The following is an 18,028-nucleotide window of genomic DNA, read 5'->3' as shown; positions in this document are numbered from 1 at the left end:
ATAAGCCAGGTTCCCTTTAATAACCCACCACTGTTGATTAGCTAGTATCTATTTTTTTATACAGCTAACATACCATAATTATAAAGTCTTTGAGGCTATCAGAAAATGACTTTGAATGTTAACCAAAAAGTGTGGAAGGCAAAATAGTGTATCATTTATTTCACTGATGTGAAAATATATATGTTCATAGAAAGGACAAATGGCAATTTGCAGAAACATAATTTGTAAGTGAATTAAAAACAAGGTGTTTTGGGGGGAGAGTGTGGGGGTAAATGCAGACAGCTGTACTTGAACAATAAAATAATTTTTAAAAATTAAAAAAACAACAACAAGGTGTTTGTTGGTATCATTCACTGGGCTAATAAAATGGGGAAAAAACATGAATGCCTGTCAGAAGAGAAACGGTTGCATATGTTATGATACCATCTCACCATGAAATAATACGCAATCATCAGAAGTGATTTAAAGCTGTGTAAATTGATACCCATGAGGTATTATTGAATTAGCAAAGTAAACTGAAGAGAGAACTAGGTGTCATATGATCTTATTTGTGTAAAGCAAATAGGAAAGAAAAGCAAGCCATATGTACACCGTAGTTTTTGACACTATTATATCCTTATATAAGGGACAGAGTAAATACTAAAAGACACATACCATCTTATTAACATGAATAGGGATATGGAACAAATACAAAAGACCACATAAATAAAGGGGGAATTCTAGATATAACATGATCACATTTATTTAAAATAATACATATGGCTCCGCCAGGGATGGTTGAGCCAGAATGATCAACCTCGAGTTACATTCCTGTAAAATTACTGAACCTCAAAGAATTACTTGTGAAGGAGGGGCAAAAAATGGAGTGAGTAACGGAAGTAAAATCAGACAAGCCTTCAAGTGACTAAACGACAATAGTACATTCTTTTCTCAAGAAAAAAGGTGTGACTCAAGAATTTTATCACTTTCCCCCCAAAAAACAAACAAAAGAATATATATGTGTTTACTATGTATGCTTTTGTACTTAAAATATTATATTGTTTAGGGAGGCCATGTTTTTAAGGCAGATTGGTTACACAGTAATCAGGTTATTTCCTTTTCTCGGGATCACAGTAACTAGCCAGTAATAAAATGACACTGAATGCTGGGCCTTTTGGAGAGTTCTTATTTGACACCCTTGCTCCCAGCATAGAAAAAATTTCTGCCAAGGCAAGTGTATATGATAAGGGACTATGCAATAGTCCCTGAAGAGCGAAATTGAAGGAAAGGTCTGTCCGGTTCATTGCAGACTAATGTAACACTTACTGTTGTATTTTCCCCCTGTTTTGTAGATGAGGATGGACTTGGCATAAGTATTATTGGAATGGGGGTTGGAGCAGATGCTGGACTTGAAAAGCTGGGAATATTTGTCAAGACAGTAACAGAAGGTGGTGCTGCTCAGCGGGACGGCAGGTAAGCTAACTACTCTTGTTGATAACTAAAATCTAGGAACCTGTCCAGGAATTTCTTTCAATGGTAGCTTTTTTCTTGTGATATTTTAGGACAGAACTTTAGAGTATTTGTCATCGGTGGAAAATGTTAAAACACTTGAATTTCCCATTTGTAGGCAGAATACCTGATGAAAAGGGGTGGATGGATCTATTATCTATGTCTAACTCTGTATCTATCCATTTGTCTATTTAGCTAGTAGGACGTGGAAAGAAAGATAGGTGTACATATTAGTTTAGAATATATGCTGTGGAGATCAGCATATAGTTTCACCTCAGAATATCAAAACCAATGTTAATAGTTCTGGCACTTTTGAGAAACAACAGACAGAAAGTAGGAACTCTAATTCTGTGATGATGATAATTGGGGGCGGGGTGGTCAGTGTTTCTCAAAATGTGTTCTGTCTGAAAACACAGATTCCTGAGTGCCATGTAAACCTGTGGAATTAAACTCACTAGGAGTGGGGGCTGGCAGTCTTTTCTTAAAACATCCCCCTTGGGGAATCTGGGTACACACCAGAGCATCAGCTGGTCGTTTTTTCATGTCTTAGCCTCCATCATCTCAAGCAACAGGTACCTTTAGATTTTGATTAAACCTCACACTAGGCTACAGATGCATCACATGGGGGCTGAAGCAGAAGGCTGGTGATAAAAATAAAAGACCCAAAACTATGAGTGCCAAATTCCAAGAAATGTCATTTTACTTTTCTTGGAATGCAAATACCTGGCTTTGAATTTTTTCAAGGCTTACATATATATCACTTAACATCTTCTCAAGAAATAATAAAGGATGTTGAAAATCATTTGTGAATCTCTACTGAGTCCCGTACTAACATTAATTCTTTTGAAATACTAAAAACACATAATGATATATGTAGATAATTCCCAATGGGAACTAAATTGATTTATTTACACAGGGGATCACACCATCAGTATCATCTCTTTCCATGAGGTTAGGGACCACATCTTACTCAGTAGCCTTAATTGAATTGCTGTAGCACCTGGGCAGAGAAGGTCAGACGTGAATCTTTTAAATGACTATTCAGCTGACTGAATCACACTTAAATCAAAGAAAGTGGGTTATTAGTATTTTGTGTTTAAAAGTAATTTATTAACAGTTTTCCTCCATTCAGAATAGTTAAAAAAAACCCTCTTTGCCCCATCAATGAATTATATAATAGTAGTAGTACATACTTTTCATCATTATTAATTTAGAACCTTTTTTCCAAGTGAGCTAAATGTGTTTGTAAAATCTACATTATTTCTCTTTAAGTTTCATAAACATTTAAAAGTCATTCTAAAGTGATAGGAAATAATTCTTATTATTAGTATTCAAACCATACTGAATTATTATGAACAATCCCTCTTAAATAAATGGACCACAAAGCCAAACCAAAATGCAGATTGATTAAAAACAAAAAGGTAAAAAAGTTTGCATTTGGCCCTCATCCAGTTCCTTTTTGTTCTAAATGCAGATTTATTCATTTTGCATCACTCGTTTTAGAAATTGGGTTTGTTTTCTACTAACCTAATTTTGGATTTGTTCTCCTGCACAGTTTTAGTATTTTCACCCATGTGTGCATGTCCTCAGTCCTTTTAAATGAATGCTTTCCTAGTGCAGGAATTCTGGTGTTATAATAGATGCTTAGTAAGTGCCTTGGTGACTGCATTGAGAAAGGCGACCTGATGTAAGGAAAGAGCAGAATCTTTGGGATCATGTGCCCAGGAGTCTTAATTCCATTCTCTCTACTTACAGCTATGGCTTAGTGACGTAATTTTTATGTTATTTACATTGTTATAAGTATTAAATAAGCTTATGTGAATAAGAAACCTTTTCTAGTGCAGTTTGTGAAACTGTTCTCGAATGACGTAGGAATAAGCTTGAAAGTTACTAAGAAAATAGTTGCAGGAAGTCTTATGAAAAACTGTAGGAAAATGTATAAAGTATGTACAATATATTAAAATTTTGGAGGTCAGAGGAATTTTGGAGATCTTTCAGTCTATACCTTTTATTTTATATGCATATGGAAATTGAGGATATAATATGAAAATCAGTGGTTTCATTACTGAACCTATGGTAGTATTCATATTTTTATTATTATATTATTATTACCACTATTGTTTGTGTGTTCGTTTGCACAGTATTTAAATGTGTACTATTTAAAAGGTATCAGTATAAAAAATTACAAAAGGAACAGCTGGTTGCTGCCTGCACTCAGTAATTTTAAAAACTACGCTATATGTGTTTATTGACATACAAAACTGTTGTATTAAGGATTTATGAATCATTATGGTTAGTATCGTGTCATTTTTGAATGGGTAGGTTTTCTGTTTATGGGCCTCCCCTAACCTACCCTTCTCTCTCTCTCTCTTTTCACCTGAGAATTAATGCAAACCAATGTGTTGAATGACTCCAGTCTGTTTTTTGGAGGGGGAAGGGGGAGATTCCACCTAGTATGCAATATTTAATTTTTTATAAAGAATAAGTAATACTTGTGTATATATTTTAAACTATAACTAAAAACAATAAAGTTATCACCATGTGACCTTGGGAAAGTTACTTTTCAGAACTCAGTTGTGGACAAAATTCGAGTTCTGAATTAGATATTCTTTACAGTTCCTTTTAGCTTTAAAAGGATAAGAGTCTGTATTATACCTTTTTCGCTTGCTTTAGTTTCTTAATAACTTTTTGTTATTTGAGAAAACTATTTCAATTTAATTTCAGATTTGGTCACACTATTTTCAAGGGTTGTTAAAAAACAGACTTATATAGAAAATTCTTTTCTCCCGCCTTCCCGCCCCAACCCAAGAAACCTTTTTCATTGGGATTGATTTCACCCTTACAAACATCTCCAACTATCGCTACCCCTTAAGTACTTTGAACAATTTGCCGTGAATTTTTACCTCCTAAGTCATCTAGTGCAGTTACAAAGTTTGAGTCCTTATTCTTTGATAGCATGTCTTACTTTCTAAGTCTTCTTTTGTCAAGCTTTTCAGATCTCCCATTCCCCTTTCATACGATGCCGGAAACAGAGAGGGTACTCAGTAAATTGTTGTTGGATGAGTGATACTTGGGCTTCAGTCACTTTCAAAACACTGTCTCAGGCCTAACATTTTTCTTTTTATTTTCCTTCTCTTTTCTCCCTTCTCTCCTCCTCCATCTCCTCCTCCTTCTTGTTCTCCCTTTTTGTGCAACCTTGCCTCTTACAGGTAACTTGTAAACTTAGCTGAGTGACATGATAACTATTTCCACCTTCTGCTTTAGTTCTAATTTTATAGTAAAATAGTATTAAATGTATTAACCATTAGTTTTTGCTGCCATCAATTTTATGATTGTGTACACAGGACACTTTAGCACACGAATTATTTCTCCAGTCCTCTTTAATGAACCGATAAAGCAGAGTGACTTTTATCATAATGCCGTTGAAAATCCTCATAGAATGAATTACATGGGTGATAACTGACGGAAGATGGTAGCAGTGCCGCGCTGAAGTGGCGCGTTAGAACTGTGGGGGACCTGCTTTGTTTCCGTCTCCTTCGGTGGTTTCTCAGCCCTGGCACGTCATCATTTTACAACATCATTCTTTTCAGGTTTGGGTGGAAAATAGCAAATGTGAAATTAAGGTGCTGCGTAATTTATCCTTATTCAAGTTAGTTTTCAAATAATTTGAATTGCTTTTTGGGTAGCAGTTGTGTTTTGGGTAACGTCTTTTGGGTAGCACCAGCACATGAAGCAGGTGAAGAGCCCTGTTCTTATGCTCACCCTGTAGCACACTCCCCCTCCTGTAGGGCCCCCCTGTGCCCCTTAGGTGCCCTCAGGCCTGGCGCAGCCCTGCGTGGGAACCGCCCTCTTGATTCTATGGTTTCCTCTCTGCGTCCACCCTCTTCTGCCACCCTTCTAATCAGATGTGTTGCCTGTTCACCCCTTAGTATTTTCACGTACATTTAGACCTGCACTATCTAGCATTTGGGGAAGACTCTGTTGACCGAAGTTCGTGAATGTTGTTCCAGCTGGTCTCCCTTTCTTTCGTCGTTGGTTGCTTTGTTTATGTAAGCCCTGTGAGGTACAATTTTTGTTTTTGTTTCTCTTTGTCCAATATGTCATGTCGATAATAACTACCCAGTAACGTTATCCGAAGCCTAAAATGATCCAATGTATGTAGTTCTATTGGCCTGCCTCCCGTCGGTACTGCTTAATATATTCAGAATTGAAGGGCATCAGAAGCACCAGCCTGTGGCGAAGAGCAGGGGTGGTGGGCAGGTGTCCATAGCACGTGGGAGCTGCTGAGGTCATGGCCGGTGCTACATCCTTTACTGATGAGCCAGGTGCATTCCTATGAATTCCATTCCAGTAGACAGTGCTCCCCGGGGGAGAACAGGCCATTTTCTCTGCCATTGTGGAAAATATTTGGAAAATCCAGATTATATGCATTCTTCATAGTCTGGGTTGGTCTGATGCAGAGAGCTGTCCATTTAATTTTTACTGCTAGGACTCAGCCCTCGTCCTTTCTGTGCCTCTAATTATGAGCCAAGACTTGAGAGTTTCCGTTCTGTAAGGTTGCATCTAAAAGTTATCCTCTCTCAGGAAAAGAAATTCAAGCAAATAAAAATCACTTCCTCAAACCTTCCTCAACTTAACTTACACACTCAAGTTTTGATCTTCAGTATGTTCTTTCCTATTCTAGAACTGGTGGACACTTAGCTTTAGGACTAAACTACTATCCTTTTTCTGGAAAAACAAAAGTTCATTTCGTTAACTTATCTTCACAATTATTTTTTTCGGTCACTATTGCTCCCAGCATAGTCTCGGTTATCCATATAAATTGAACTTGTGGCCTACTTAATTAACTTCTATTTAACAACCTTCACTGGCATATAGGAATTCGATAATAATTACTTATTACACAGAATCAATTTAGGAAATTAGCACATATTATTTTCTATAACTACACACACTATTTTTACTTCTTGTTTTTTAAGAATTTTTTTATACCTCACCTGAGGGTATTTTTATTGATTCTAGAAAGGGAGGGAGGGAGGGAGAAAGGGAGAGAGAGAGACCGAGAAACATTGATGTGAGAAACATTAATCAGTTGCCTCCTGTAAGCGCCCCGACTGGGGATCGAACCTGCAACCTAGGTATGTGCCCTGCCCAGGAATCAAACCTTCTGGTGTACAGGACAACACTCCAACCAACTAAGCCACCCAGCCAGGGCTATTATTTTTACTTCTTAAAGTGCAAGGATGAACACATTTTTAAAAAACATAATGCAAAGTTACAGTAACTTTGTAACATTTGAACATTAGCAGAGTTGTGTATATAGTCATATGCCACTTAGCTACTGAGATACCTTCTGAGAAATGCATCATTAGGTGATTTTGTCATCATGTGAACATCCTGAAGTGCACTTGCGCAAACCTGGGTGGTAGAGCCTGCTACACTTAGGCTGTGTGGAACAGCCTACCGCTCCTAGGCTACAAGCCCATACAGCATGCAATTGTACTGACTACTACAGACAATTGTAACACAGTGGTATCTGTGTTTCTAAACATAGACAAAGTACAGTAAAACAACCCATATAAAAGATTAAAAATGGTATACAGTATAGGGCATTTACCATGATTGGAGCTTGCAGGTCTGGAAGTTGCTCTGGGTGAGTTACTTATTAGAAATCAACAATAACAATAGACTGAAAAACTTAAGAAGTTTAGGTCTAGAAAAAGTTATGGATGTCTCAAAAAGTGGGTAAACAATTTTCAAAGCAATGAGTGTGAAGAAAATTAACAGCAGAAACTAAATGCCGAGTTCTGCTGTGTTTAAGTATAGAGTCGCACTGAGATTCTGTTCCTTACACTTTATTGCCTTCGCTTGGGGAGTAGAGGAGCAAGGTCCGTGTAGTGAAGCAGTGAAGACGGTTGGAATGGGCCACCTGCTTGTGGATATTAGCCTAAAACACGGATGATAACATATTTATAAAAATGTAACAGAAATAAAGCAAGCTGAAAATAATTTACAAAAAAAAAAGCAACACAGTTGTTCAGTAAATACCTTAAAAGGTTCAAAGACAAGAAGTTAAAATTTACTTAGCAAATTATTAAAATGTTTTACAACATAATGTTCAGTTTTAATGTAGGTGCAGTAGGCCACTTTTCAACAGTGCTGGGAGCCTACAAGTTGAACAACCTTTCTGATGACTAGGTAATTTCACTTCTAGGACATAATGCAAAGAGATAATTAGAAATATTCACAACGATTTTTATATAAAAACGCTAACTTGATCAACACCTTCAAACACCATCCTGGTATAACAGCATGTAAATGGTTTACATATATAAAACTGCAGCATAACATATGGTCAATGTCTGTTGTAGAAAATTATTTAATGACGTGATATAATGTATTATTTAAGTATAGGCTGTGGAGTCAGGTATCCTAGGTTTACAGCCAGGTTCTGCCACTTATTTGATATGACTACATCAGAGGGGCCAAAGCTTCCTTATATGTAAAACAGAAATACTAATAATATATTTAATCGGGGCTACTAGCAGGATTTGATAAGATAAAGATATAATACAAATTTAAAAAATAGAATAATGTCTAAAAAATAAATAATGAAGAGCATAGCACATGGCCTGACATATAGTAAGCACTCAACAAATATTATCTTGATGAAAAAAGTATATAAAACCCCACAAAACCATATATTTAAATAATCCTAATTTTGTTAAGTAAGAAAAAGGTTCACCAGCATAATCTTTATAGTAGTCAATTATAGATGGTTAGATTATATGAGGTTTTTATTTTCTTTTTAATGTATTTCCACAGTTTCCAAATTTTCAGCCTTGAACATGACATACATTTGTAACTTTAATGTATTCTCCAAAATCAGCACATGCTAATTTGACAGTTGATGACAGTGACTGTGGAAATGCTTTAAAAGGTTTCCCTTTAGACTGAATGTAGCATTACGGTTACTTCTTCTTTATTGAAGACACATATGTGCAGAACCATAAAATAACTGGACCAAATGTTTTGGACTCAGGATCTGTGATCTCTAAACCAAAGTCACAAAAGACATTTTCTCAAAAAAATGTAATGGACAGGAGGAATTAGTACACGTGATTTTGAGCTTCTGTTTCTCAACAGAAATTTTACAACGCTCATTGTATACAATATTAAAAGCTGTGTTTTATGACTAAGGTTTTGGAGAAAACTAGGTAACGTGGAAATCATGTATTAAGCTGTATATTTTAAACCATAATTATTCCTCTTATTTGTCCAAAGACTCACTTTTATTATGTGAACTTGGGCTCTTGTAAAAGATATTTCTGAGCTTCTAGCAGAGTTTTTATGAAGGATTTTTTCTTAAGTGTCTAGCATATTTAAAGTTTTCATAGCTACTAGAGTATAAGATTCACTAAAGTGCTGAGTTTCTCCATGAACTGATTAGATTATTGCTTCTTCATTCAATACCCTCCTAAGTGAGGAACATACTTCATATACACACAGTGAGACAATGGCTTCTGCCAGCTACAGCCACCAGGGGATTTGTAGCTTCATTTCTGCGATCTCAGAAACAGGTTCAATGATCAAAGAAACACAAAACCTCACTGGTCAAGATTTCAAAGAGCTATTTTCCTTTCTAGTGTCCAGGAAATTTTTTAATGAAATACTTTGAGCTCACAAATAGACAAAGAAATTAAAGGATAACAACTCCATTTTTTAAATCATCTCTCACATTATAATAAGTAATGATAATGGATCTCTATAATCCCAATAGAGATCTTGAATGGTGAGATTATAAAATTACATTCCCAATCATTGCTGCTAACAGTGAGGAATTATTTATCGTTGTTGTTATCTAGTGCAAAGTAGATTCAGAACTAAACTGGCCAAGAACTGGTAAAAAAAAATCAAAAGTACTAAATTAAAAAAACAAACAAACATGATAGCAAAGGTAAAATTCTATTGCTGCTTTAGAATCACTCTGGAGACCAACCTAAGATGTGGCTGGTCTTAAACAACCTATGAAGCACATTTCTGTGGTAGTACCTTTGAAACGGCTTGGTGAGTCTACTCTGGAATCTTGGTGGGGCCTTCAAATTATCATAGTCAAAGAGTTAAAAAAAGGATGACTTTCATAAATATAAAATGAACATGTATCAGACTTCATTCAACTCACTAATTAAGAGAATCCGTGAAATGGCAAATGTAGTCCAAAGAACATTGTAGGAGTAGCATTTAAAGGCAAGTTAATAAAGTAATATTAGAATAACATTGCAAGTTTGATGCAAACTGATTAATATTCTTCAGAGAAATAAACTATGGTGTATGAGATTATCTTGTCTAATAGAAGAAAAGTATCCGATTTTTTGTCAGGACAATGATCTACGAATTAACATGCAGCTTCAATATAGCCAGGACTTTTCATCCAGTTTACGTAGTGCATCAATTAAAATACATTTCCCCAAATTATCCTTGAGTGGGCCTGGTAAGTAATGTACCTACATGGCGTTGAAAAGAATGGTGCCCTCCTTTGATTCATATTTCCAGGCTTTAAATAATTTTGCTGAACACATGGCACAACACGATATAGACAACACTTGCCCAGGGCAATGACAGTGGCACTCAATTTTCACTGATAGAAACAGTCAATGTGATAAAGATATCAGTTTTCCATAAACTAATCTTAAAAAGCAGTATAATTTATTAAAACATGAACAAGAATTTTTTTTATAAAACTTGGCATGTAAATCCAAAACTAATTATGAAGAGAAGCTCAAAAATAGCTCAAAATTTTTTGAAGGCCTTGAACTAGATAAAGGAAATTGCCCTATGAAATGTCAAAACTAATTATGAAGCAATGTTGTATGCAGAGAGATACAGCCAGACAAGTAGAAGCTAATAGAGAACCCAAAACATGTTGAAGACCATTATAAATCAGTGGAGTAAGAAGTGGACTCTTTGTTAAATGGTGTTAAGCCAATTGTTTATGCACTTGGAAAAAATATATTGCTAATATATTAAAATAAAAAATAATTTCTAGGTGGATTACTACTTAAATGTAAAAAAACAAAATGTTGAAAATAATTTTCTTTTAAAGAAAATATAGAATAATTTTATAATTGAGGTAGGAAAGGATTTCTTTTCTTTTTTAAAAAAATTTATTGTCGTACAGTTATACAGTTGTCCCACCTTTTTCCCTATTGCTCACCCCTACCCTGTACCCCCCACTCACCCAGTCAGTGTCCCCCCCATTGTCCATGCCCCTGAGTCCTCTATTCATGTTCTTCTGCTCCTTCTCCTTCTTTCCCTCCTTATTCCCCTCCCCCCTCCCCTCTGGTCACTGTCATTGTGTTCTTTATTTCCAAGTCTCTGGTTCTATTTTCCTCATTTGTTTGTTTTGTTGATTAGGTTTCACTTAATAGGTGAGACCATATGGTATTTGTCTTTCATGGCCTGGCTTATTTCGCTTAGCATAATGCTTTCCAGTTCCATCCATGCTGTTATGAAGGGTAGGAGCTCCTTCTTTCTTTCTGCTGTGCAGAATTCCATTGTGTAAATGTACCACAGTTTTATGATCCACTCATCTACTGATGGGCACTTGAGCTGTTTCCAGCACTTGGCTATTGTAAATAATGCTGCTATGGACACTGGGGTTCATAGGTTCTTTCGAATTGGTGTTTCAAGTTTCTTAGGGTATAATCCCACCAGTGGGATCACTGGATTGAAAGGCAGTTCCATCTTTAGTTTTTTGAGGAAATTCCATACTGTTTTCCACAGTGGCTGTAGCAGTTTGCAGTCTCCATAGTACACTAGGGTTCCCTTTTCTCCACAGCCTCGTCAGCACTTGTTGTTTGTTGATTTATTAATGATGGCCAGTCTGACTGGTGTGAAGAGGTATCCACCATGGTTTTGATTTGCATCTCTCTGATAGCTAGTGATGTTGAGCATTTTTTCATGTGTCTATGGGCCCTCTCTGTGTCCTCCTTAGAGAAGTGTCTGTTCAGGGTTTTTTGCCCATTTTTTAATTGGATTGCTTGTCTTCCTGGTGTGGAGTCCTGAGTTCTTTGTATATTTTGGAGATCAAACCCTTGTCTGTGGTATCATTGGCAAATATGTTTTCCCATATGGTTGGTTCCCTTTCCATTTTGTTGTTTTCTTTAGCCGTGCAGAAGCTTTTTAGTTTGATGTACTCCCATTTGTTTATTCTTTCCTTTATATATATCCCTTGACTTAGGGGATGTATTGGTAAATATATTGCTGTGTGGGATATCTGAAAATTTCCTGCCTGTGTTTTCCTCTAGGATTTTTATGGTGTCACAACTTATATATAAGTCTTTTATCCATCTTGAGTTTATTTTTGTGTATGGTGTAAGTTGGTAGTCAAGTTTCATTTTTTTGCACGTACTTGTCCAGATCTTCCAACACCATTTATTGAAGAGACTGTTTATACTCCATTTTATGTTCCCGCCCCCTTTGACAAATATTAACTGACTATATTGACATGGTTTTATTTCTAGGCTCTCTATTTCATTGATCTATGTGTGTGTTCTTAAGCCAGTACCAGACCATTTTGATTACAGTGGCCTTGTAATATAATTTGATGGCAGGTATGGTGATCCCTCTTCCTTTGTTCTTCTTTCTCAAATACAAAAACTACCTAATATAAAGCTAAAATTATAAATGAGATTCTGTATATTTTTAAATTGTTTCCCTCAAAACTGTTGTTTTCCAAAGAAATGTGAAAAGATGAGCTACAGATAGTGGTAAAACTATCCTGTTAATATACAGGATATATGAAAACATATTATATAAACCAATAAGAAAAAAAAGACAACCCACCATCAACAACAATTGGGTAAGAGACATGATCTAACAGTGTGCGAAAGTGGACAGTTGACTCTTAAATATAGGAAAAGGCATTCAGCCACACAGGTAGTCAGGGAAATGCAATTGAAATCACAGCATGGTGTCCTTTCCCCTGACAAGATCTGCAGTATGTAAAGGGCCTGACTGCACCAAGCACTGGTGAGGGGGTGGAGAGTCGGCATTTGGAACTGAAGTTTGTCAGTTTGTTCAAGTTGAAATTGCCTCTGATCTTTCACTCAGGAATCCTATTTCTAGGTATATAACCTGGAGAAACTCACACATGTGTGTAAAGAGACATGTATGAAATTGGTTTTTATAATAGTATTCAGCTAAAGATTTAGTAATAGCTAAATCTTAAAATCATACAGTTGTCCCTCTGCCAAAAATGAATGAATGCATTTTGGTATATTTATCAAAATAATACTATATGGTTGTTAAGATGAACTGGCTAAAGTTGTATTTTTAACCATGGATAAATCTTACACATAATGTTGAGTGAAGGAAACTAAATTGTAGAAAAAGAGATTTACTATGAAGTTTGAAAACTGGAAATGTACATGTTATGCCTATTCATGCATATGTGATATTTCTATTCCAAAACATCAATGGAAAGGCTAACCATCAAAATCAACATGATGGTTACCTCTGTGTTAGCAGTGAATGGAATGGAATTAGAGACAAATAATAAAGGGACTTCAGTTTTTCTGTACTAAATTAATAATCTAGTAATAATGTTTGTGTGTTTATTGTCTAATTCCTTCTTCATTTTTCCATGATTGAAATACTTCATTTTGAGGAGTATAAAAAAGACACGTATAAAACATGTATATGAATTTAGAGGTTTTGTAGACTAAATAACATTCATATTGTATATTGCTCCTAAACATAAATATAAAATACACACGCGCATATATGCATCTTTGTGTGTGTGTGTATGTGTGTATATTATATATATATGAAGTTTATATACATGAAGGATTCCCTGAAATCCTTGTTGTAGAATTTCCTTGGAGAGTATGAAGCCCAAGCAGTATTTCGGCTGTATCTGTAATGTTCTAAGTGATTTTTAAGGACACAAGAAAATGCAGAAATGTCATACATTAACAGCAATTCTTTGCGATAGTAATATGGATGTTGAATAAACTGAATCTCTTCATTTAGTATTGCTTTTTTCTATTCTTCAAAACAGTCTTTTAAAAACAGTGACCATTTGACTGAGATCTGGAGCTGACATGTAAAAGACAAATTTTGAATCAATAAGAGTATCTTAAAAACCAAGAATGTTGTCAGCTCTTGTTGTGGATGGTAATGTATTATCAGAAAAATTAATTGTGGGTAATTTCTGTACTCCCATAGAATACAAGTCAATGACCAGATCGTAGAAGTGGACGGAATCAGCTTGGTGGGCGTCACACAGAATTTTGCTGCAACGGTTCTCAGAAACACCAAGGGCAATGTCAGGTAAGCATGAGGCCTCAGGTGTGTATAATTTGGTTACTTGATGTTTTGTTAAATTTAAAATTTCTATGATTATACCCATACATATATTTAATGATTATGAGAATTTTATCTAAATGCTAAAATATTTGCCATTTTTAAATTTTGACTTATTGCAAGTAGTTCATTTGAATGTAATTTAAAACTAAAAATTATAGTATTCTGGAAAGACAGGAAGATGTGGAGTGTACTGTGTGAATCATTCAGTGTGGTTAATTATTGCCCTGACCAGCATAGCTCAGTTGGTTGGGCCTTGTCCGGCAAAGCGAATGGTCCCCAGTTTGATTCCTGGTGATGTCTAGATTGAGGATTATGTCCAGGTTGGGGTACATAGCAGAGGCAACCGATTGATGTTTCCCTCTCACATCAATGTTTCTCTCCCTCTCTTTCTCCCTTCTTTACCTTCTCTCTAAAAATAAATAAATAAAGTCTTTCAAAAAATATGGCTAATTATTGAGCTATGTTAGTGTGTCTTATTGCTAATATAATAAGAATTGCTAGGAAGATAGAAAGTCTGGTTACATACTCAATAAATGTCACTTTTGGCCTCACATCCTTTTAATAAAACCAGGCACACAGTAAATTGAAATCAAAATGATTATGGGTATACACAATAATCCATGTTATTTAGACAAGCAGGCTGAATGACTTGAGGTTAACAAATGCATTTTTAAAATCTTTTTATTGCTTTAAAGAAACAGGCAAGACTAATGTTTGGGAAGCTATAACTTTTCCAACTTTAATAGAACAGAGGGTATGTTCTTTTGGATCTTTAAATTTACATCCAATCCTGGGGTTCTGCAAACTGTAGCTTGGAAAACAGATGAGCTAACTAAGGTCAAAACTTAAAATTTGTTTTATTCAGTCATAGGGTGCTTTTTAAAAAATACAATATTGCTTATGTCGTACCTTCCCAAAAATCCTGCAAAGGAATACATAAGAGCACATTATTTAGAATGTGTAATTGTGAAAGTATTTTAGTGTTATCATCAAAATGAAATTGCCAAATATTCTGAAAAAATTAATGAGTTAAATGGCCTAAAGAGGATAAAATTATTCTCTCATTGCAGCGTAGTTTATGTGGCACAAGCATGAGTTTACGTCTTAGAATTTAGACTTTTTCCGTTGGAAAGCACACATTAATGCTGAAGAGAGTGTGTAAGAAGTGCACCCTCAGTGACTTTTGTGGGTGCTGTGTTCATGGTTCAGGCACACTCACAGTCCTGAGAACGTAGGGAAAGTAGTTGGAAGGAGGACAGGACCGGCCGTGCTGTCCTGTCAGGGAACGTGGTTGTCTTTCTGGAGATGGCTCTGTTGCTGAGACAGCGCTCTCCTGCGTCAGCATAGAACTTGCTTTTGAAGCTGCCCATTAGGCATTGAAGTGAATTGAAACGTGAGGTAAAGAAGATACGTATTCAATTTCTAAAAACTTTTGTCAATTGGAAAAATATTTGTAGTTATATGAAATCATAGTCATTCCTTTCTTTCTCTTCATAATGTTGTGCTGTTATCATTTCAAGCACTGTACAGCTTGACAAAGGCTTCTCAACTGGTTTCCCGGGTTTCCACCTCTCCCTTTTTGAAACTGCCCTTCTCATTCTTACCCCTAGTGGGGGACACGATAGCAGTATTCAGATATATGAAGGGCTCGTCGACTCATTCTGTGTAACCCTTACAGTAGTACCACTAAGGTCTGTGGGTAGAAGTAATGACCCTGCCTCCATCGCGTCCCTCTCCTCCTGAGAAACCTTCAGTGGCCTCCCAGTCCAGGCAGAAGCGAAGCTCTTTATTCTGGATTAAAAATCTTTCATCACCAGATCTTACCACTTACCTCTTCTGCTGGTCCTGGCCTGGTGCAGTCATGCAAATGTAGTTATCCTCCTTCAGATGTAATTCGTGAATTATTTTGTGCCTTTCTCTGCCTTTTTTATTCCTATGGAAACATACTGTTTAGAACCTACTTATCTTGAGGAACATAACTGAGTTCTTTTCCCTCCAAGAAGTACTTACTAACTTCACTGTCCCCTAGTTACCTCTTCTTCCTGGGACACTAACCAGTCGTTTTACTTCTTTGACCTTGAAGTTACAGAACATTCTCCTTTCATCTCTTAAAGGCATACCTCTTATTTTCTGATTCACTTGGCAAAAATCTTGATATCAAAATGGGACCTTTAGCCTCCTTTGTTCCCCCAAATTATTCAACCCTGGGTCTTAATTGACTAAAATTATGTAAAGTAAGATCTTAAGTAAATGTAACGAAAAGTCTTTTCACAATTTTCACTTATTAAAAACATTTGAATCCCCTGAATGTATTTGATATGGTAGTCCTTCATAAGGTGTTCATACAAAAGTAGGATTCCAAAACCAAGCCTGTAGTTTTAATAAACTGTTTTAAAATGAGGATTTATAATATATATGGTTCTATATTTCTTATTCATTGGTAACTGAGCTACCATATTCAGTGGTTACTAAAGTTTATTTTTTTAAGAGGGTATTTAAGAATTACTAAACTTAGTTTGTATTTTTCTAACTACTAAGCACAGATCTGGTGGGAATTTGTTGAAACTCATGGCTTTAAAGAGACAGGAAAGGGAAACATAAGCTAGTAGTGATGAGAAAATTGAAACTGAGATTTGGATAGTGATTAACTGTTAAGAATTGGAGATCAAGATTCTGAATTATGTACTAAAGATGTCTATGACATTGGTGCCAGCATTTGGATATGAATCACATTCACACAGTGAAATTGTATGACTTCATCACACTTATAGAGAATCATTTTTTATCTGACTTCTTAGTCTGCTTTACTTTATTAAACTTGGAATTGCTCTACCTGAGTTTATGAACTAATAGTACTAACGAAGATACCATTAATCGCCATTTTTAACACACTAGGAATATCATAATACAATATTTTAATGCGATAACTTCCAAGGGTATGTATCTTTTTCAACCCTACATCATTTATATGAGTTAAAGCATTTAAGCCACTTGGAAGAAGTGGTTCAGCTCAAACCACTTCTAGGTTCCTGGGCATGGAAAGCCCAAGCCTGGCTCAGGGCATTGTTAAAGATTATTATTTCATCTCCTTTACTGACTTCACTTAAACTCTGTACTGACAATAAGTACTGCACTTATATCACAGTAATTACTTGAAGTGATTGATTAGGAAAAGGACTCACAGGGCTCGGTTTATACTTAGAAATGAGGTGACACAGTAACAGTGGGAGAAAGATGAGAATTGAAGGGATGGTTGTGGAGGACTCAGACCTAGTCTTTTTTATCACCCCTCCACTGGGTCTCCCAGAATGTGTTGTTAAACCACCAAGACATGTTCCTGAAGCCCCTTGGTATTGAGAAGCCCAAAGTCTGTGAGGTAGGGCTATCTCAGAGTGGTCAGGTAGGTTCATTCTTACTACACGACAGCTTGATCACTGAAAACCCCGGGCTCCACCAAATCCAGGTACAGGTAGTGAATCCAGTTATTATTGCCAAGCAATTCCGATAGGCTGGTATATCATGCCTTGAAACAACTCATGGACCCATGTCTGCAAAACACTGTTTATCCCTGGTTAGTACATTTCATAGCTATGACCAAGGGGCAGTACTACGTATGCTCCAGGCAACTCTGGAGATAAGCACTCGGTCGGTCCAGAGTGACTCCAGATTAACTCATGCTGCGCCGTACATATTGCATAGCACATTTACTTGAGACTCCTTTGGCTTTTGACTTTAGATTCATACTATTTAGGATGTCTTTTTTTTTTTACAGTCAATTATATTTTTTTTCTGGTACTCTTTTTTTTTTTAAATATATTTCAAAGTTACCTGATGAAACCTAAAAAGAAAATGTTGTAAAAGTTATTTAAAAACCTGTAATCTCTGTGGTGGTTGATAAAATGTAACTTGCCAAATGTAATACCGTTAAAAAGTTAGAACACCCCTGGCCATGTTGACTTAATGTTTGAATTTCAATGTATAGAATTTTCTATACGACTAGAATAATGGAGAAAAACCATATGTTTGTTTATATGTTCATCTCAGTAGATGTGATTTTTAAAAGAACTCCAGGCCCTGTGGCTTAGTTGGTTGGGGGTCATCCCCCAAAGTGAAAGGCCATCAGTTTGATACCTGGTCAGGGCTCATGCCTGGGCCTACAGCTTCAGTCTCC

General features: G+C 36.0%; 1 protein-coding gene across 12 annotated transcripts in view; it reads left to right on the top strand.

Annotated features, from left to right (window-relative positions):
* Positions 1 to 18,028, top strand: part of PPP1R9A (protein phosphatase 1 regulatory subunit 9A) — a 262,979-nt gene that overhangs the window by 145,072 nt on the left and 99,879 nt on the right. For all 12 annotated transcript variants that reach the window (XM_053926417.1, XM_053926422.1, XM_053926419.1 and 9 more), the window contains 2 exons: positions 1,332 to 1,452; positions 13,717 to 13,821. In XM_053926417.1, coding sequence (XP_053782392.1) covers positions 1,332 to 1,452; positions 13,717 to 13,821 — 226 coding nt within the window. The remainder of the gene's footprint in view (positions 1 to 1,331; positions 1,453 to 13,716; positions 13,822 to 18,028) is intronic.

The sequence above is a fragment of the Desmodus rotundus genome, chromosome 6, assembly GCF_022682495.2.
Source record: "Desmodus rotundus isolate HL8 chromosome 6, HLdesRot8A.1, whole genome shotgun sequence".
NCBI classification, from domain to species: Eukaryota; Metazoa; Chordata; class Mammalia; order Chiroptera; family Phyllostomidae; genus Desmodus; species Desmodus rotundus.
The sequence above is the reverse complement of the archived record's forward strand: the minus strand, read 5'-3'. Positions and strand labels throughout refer to the sequence as shown.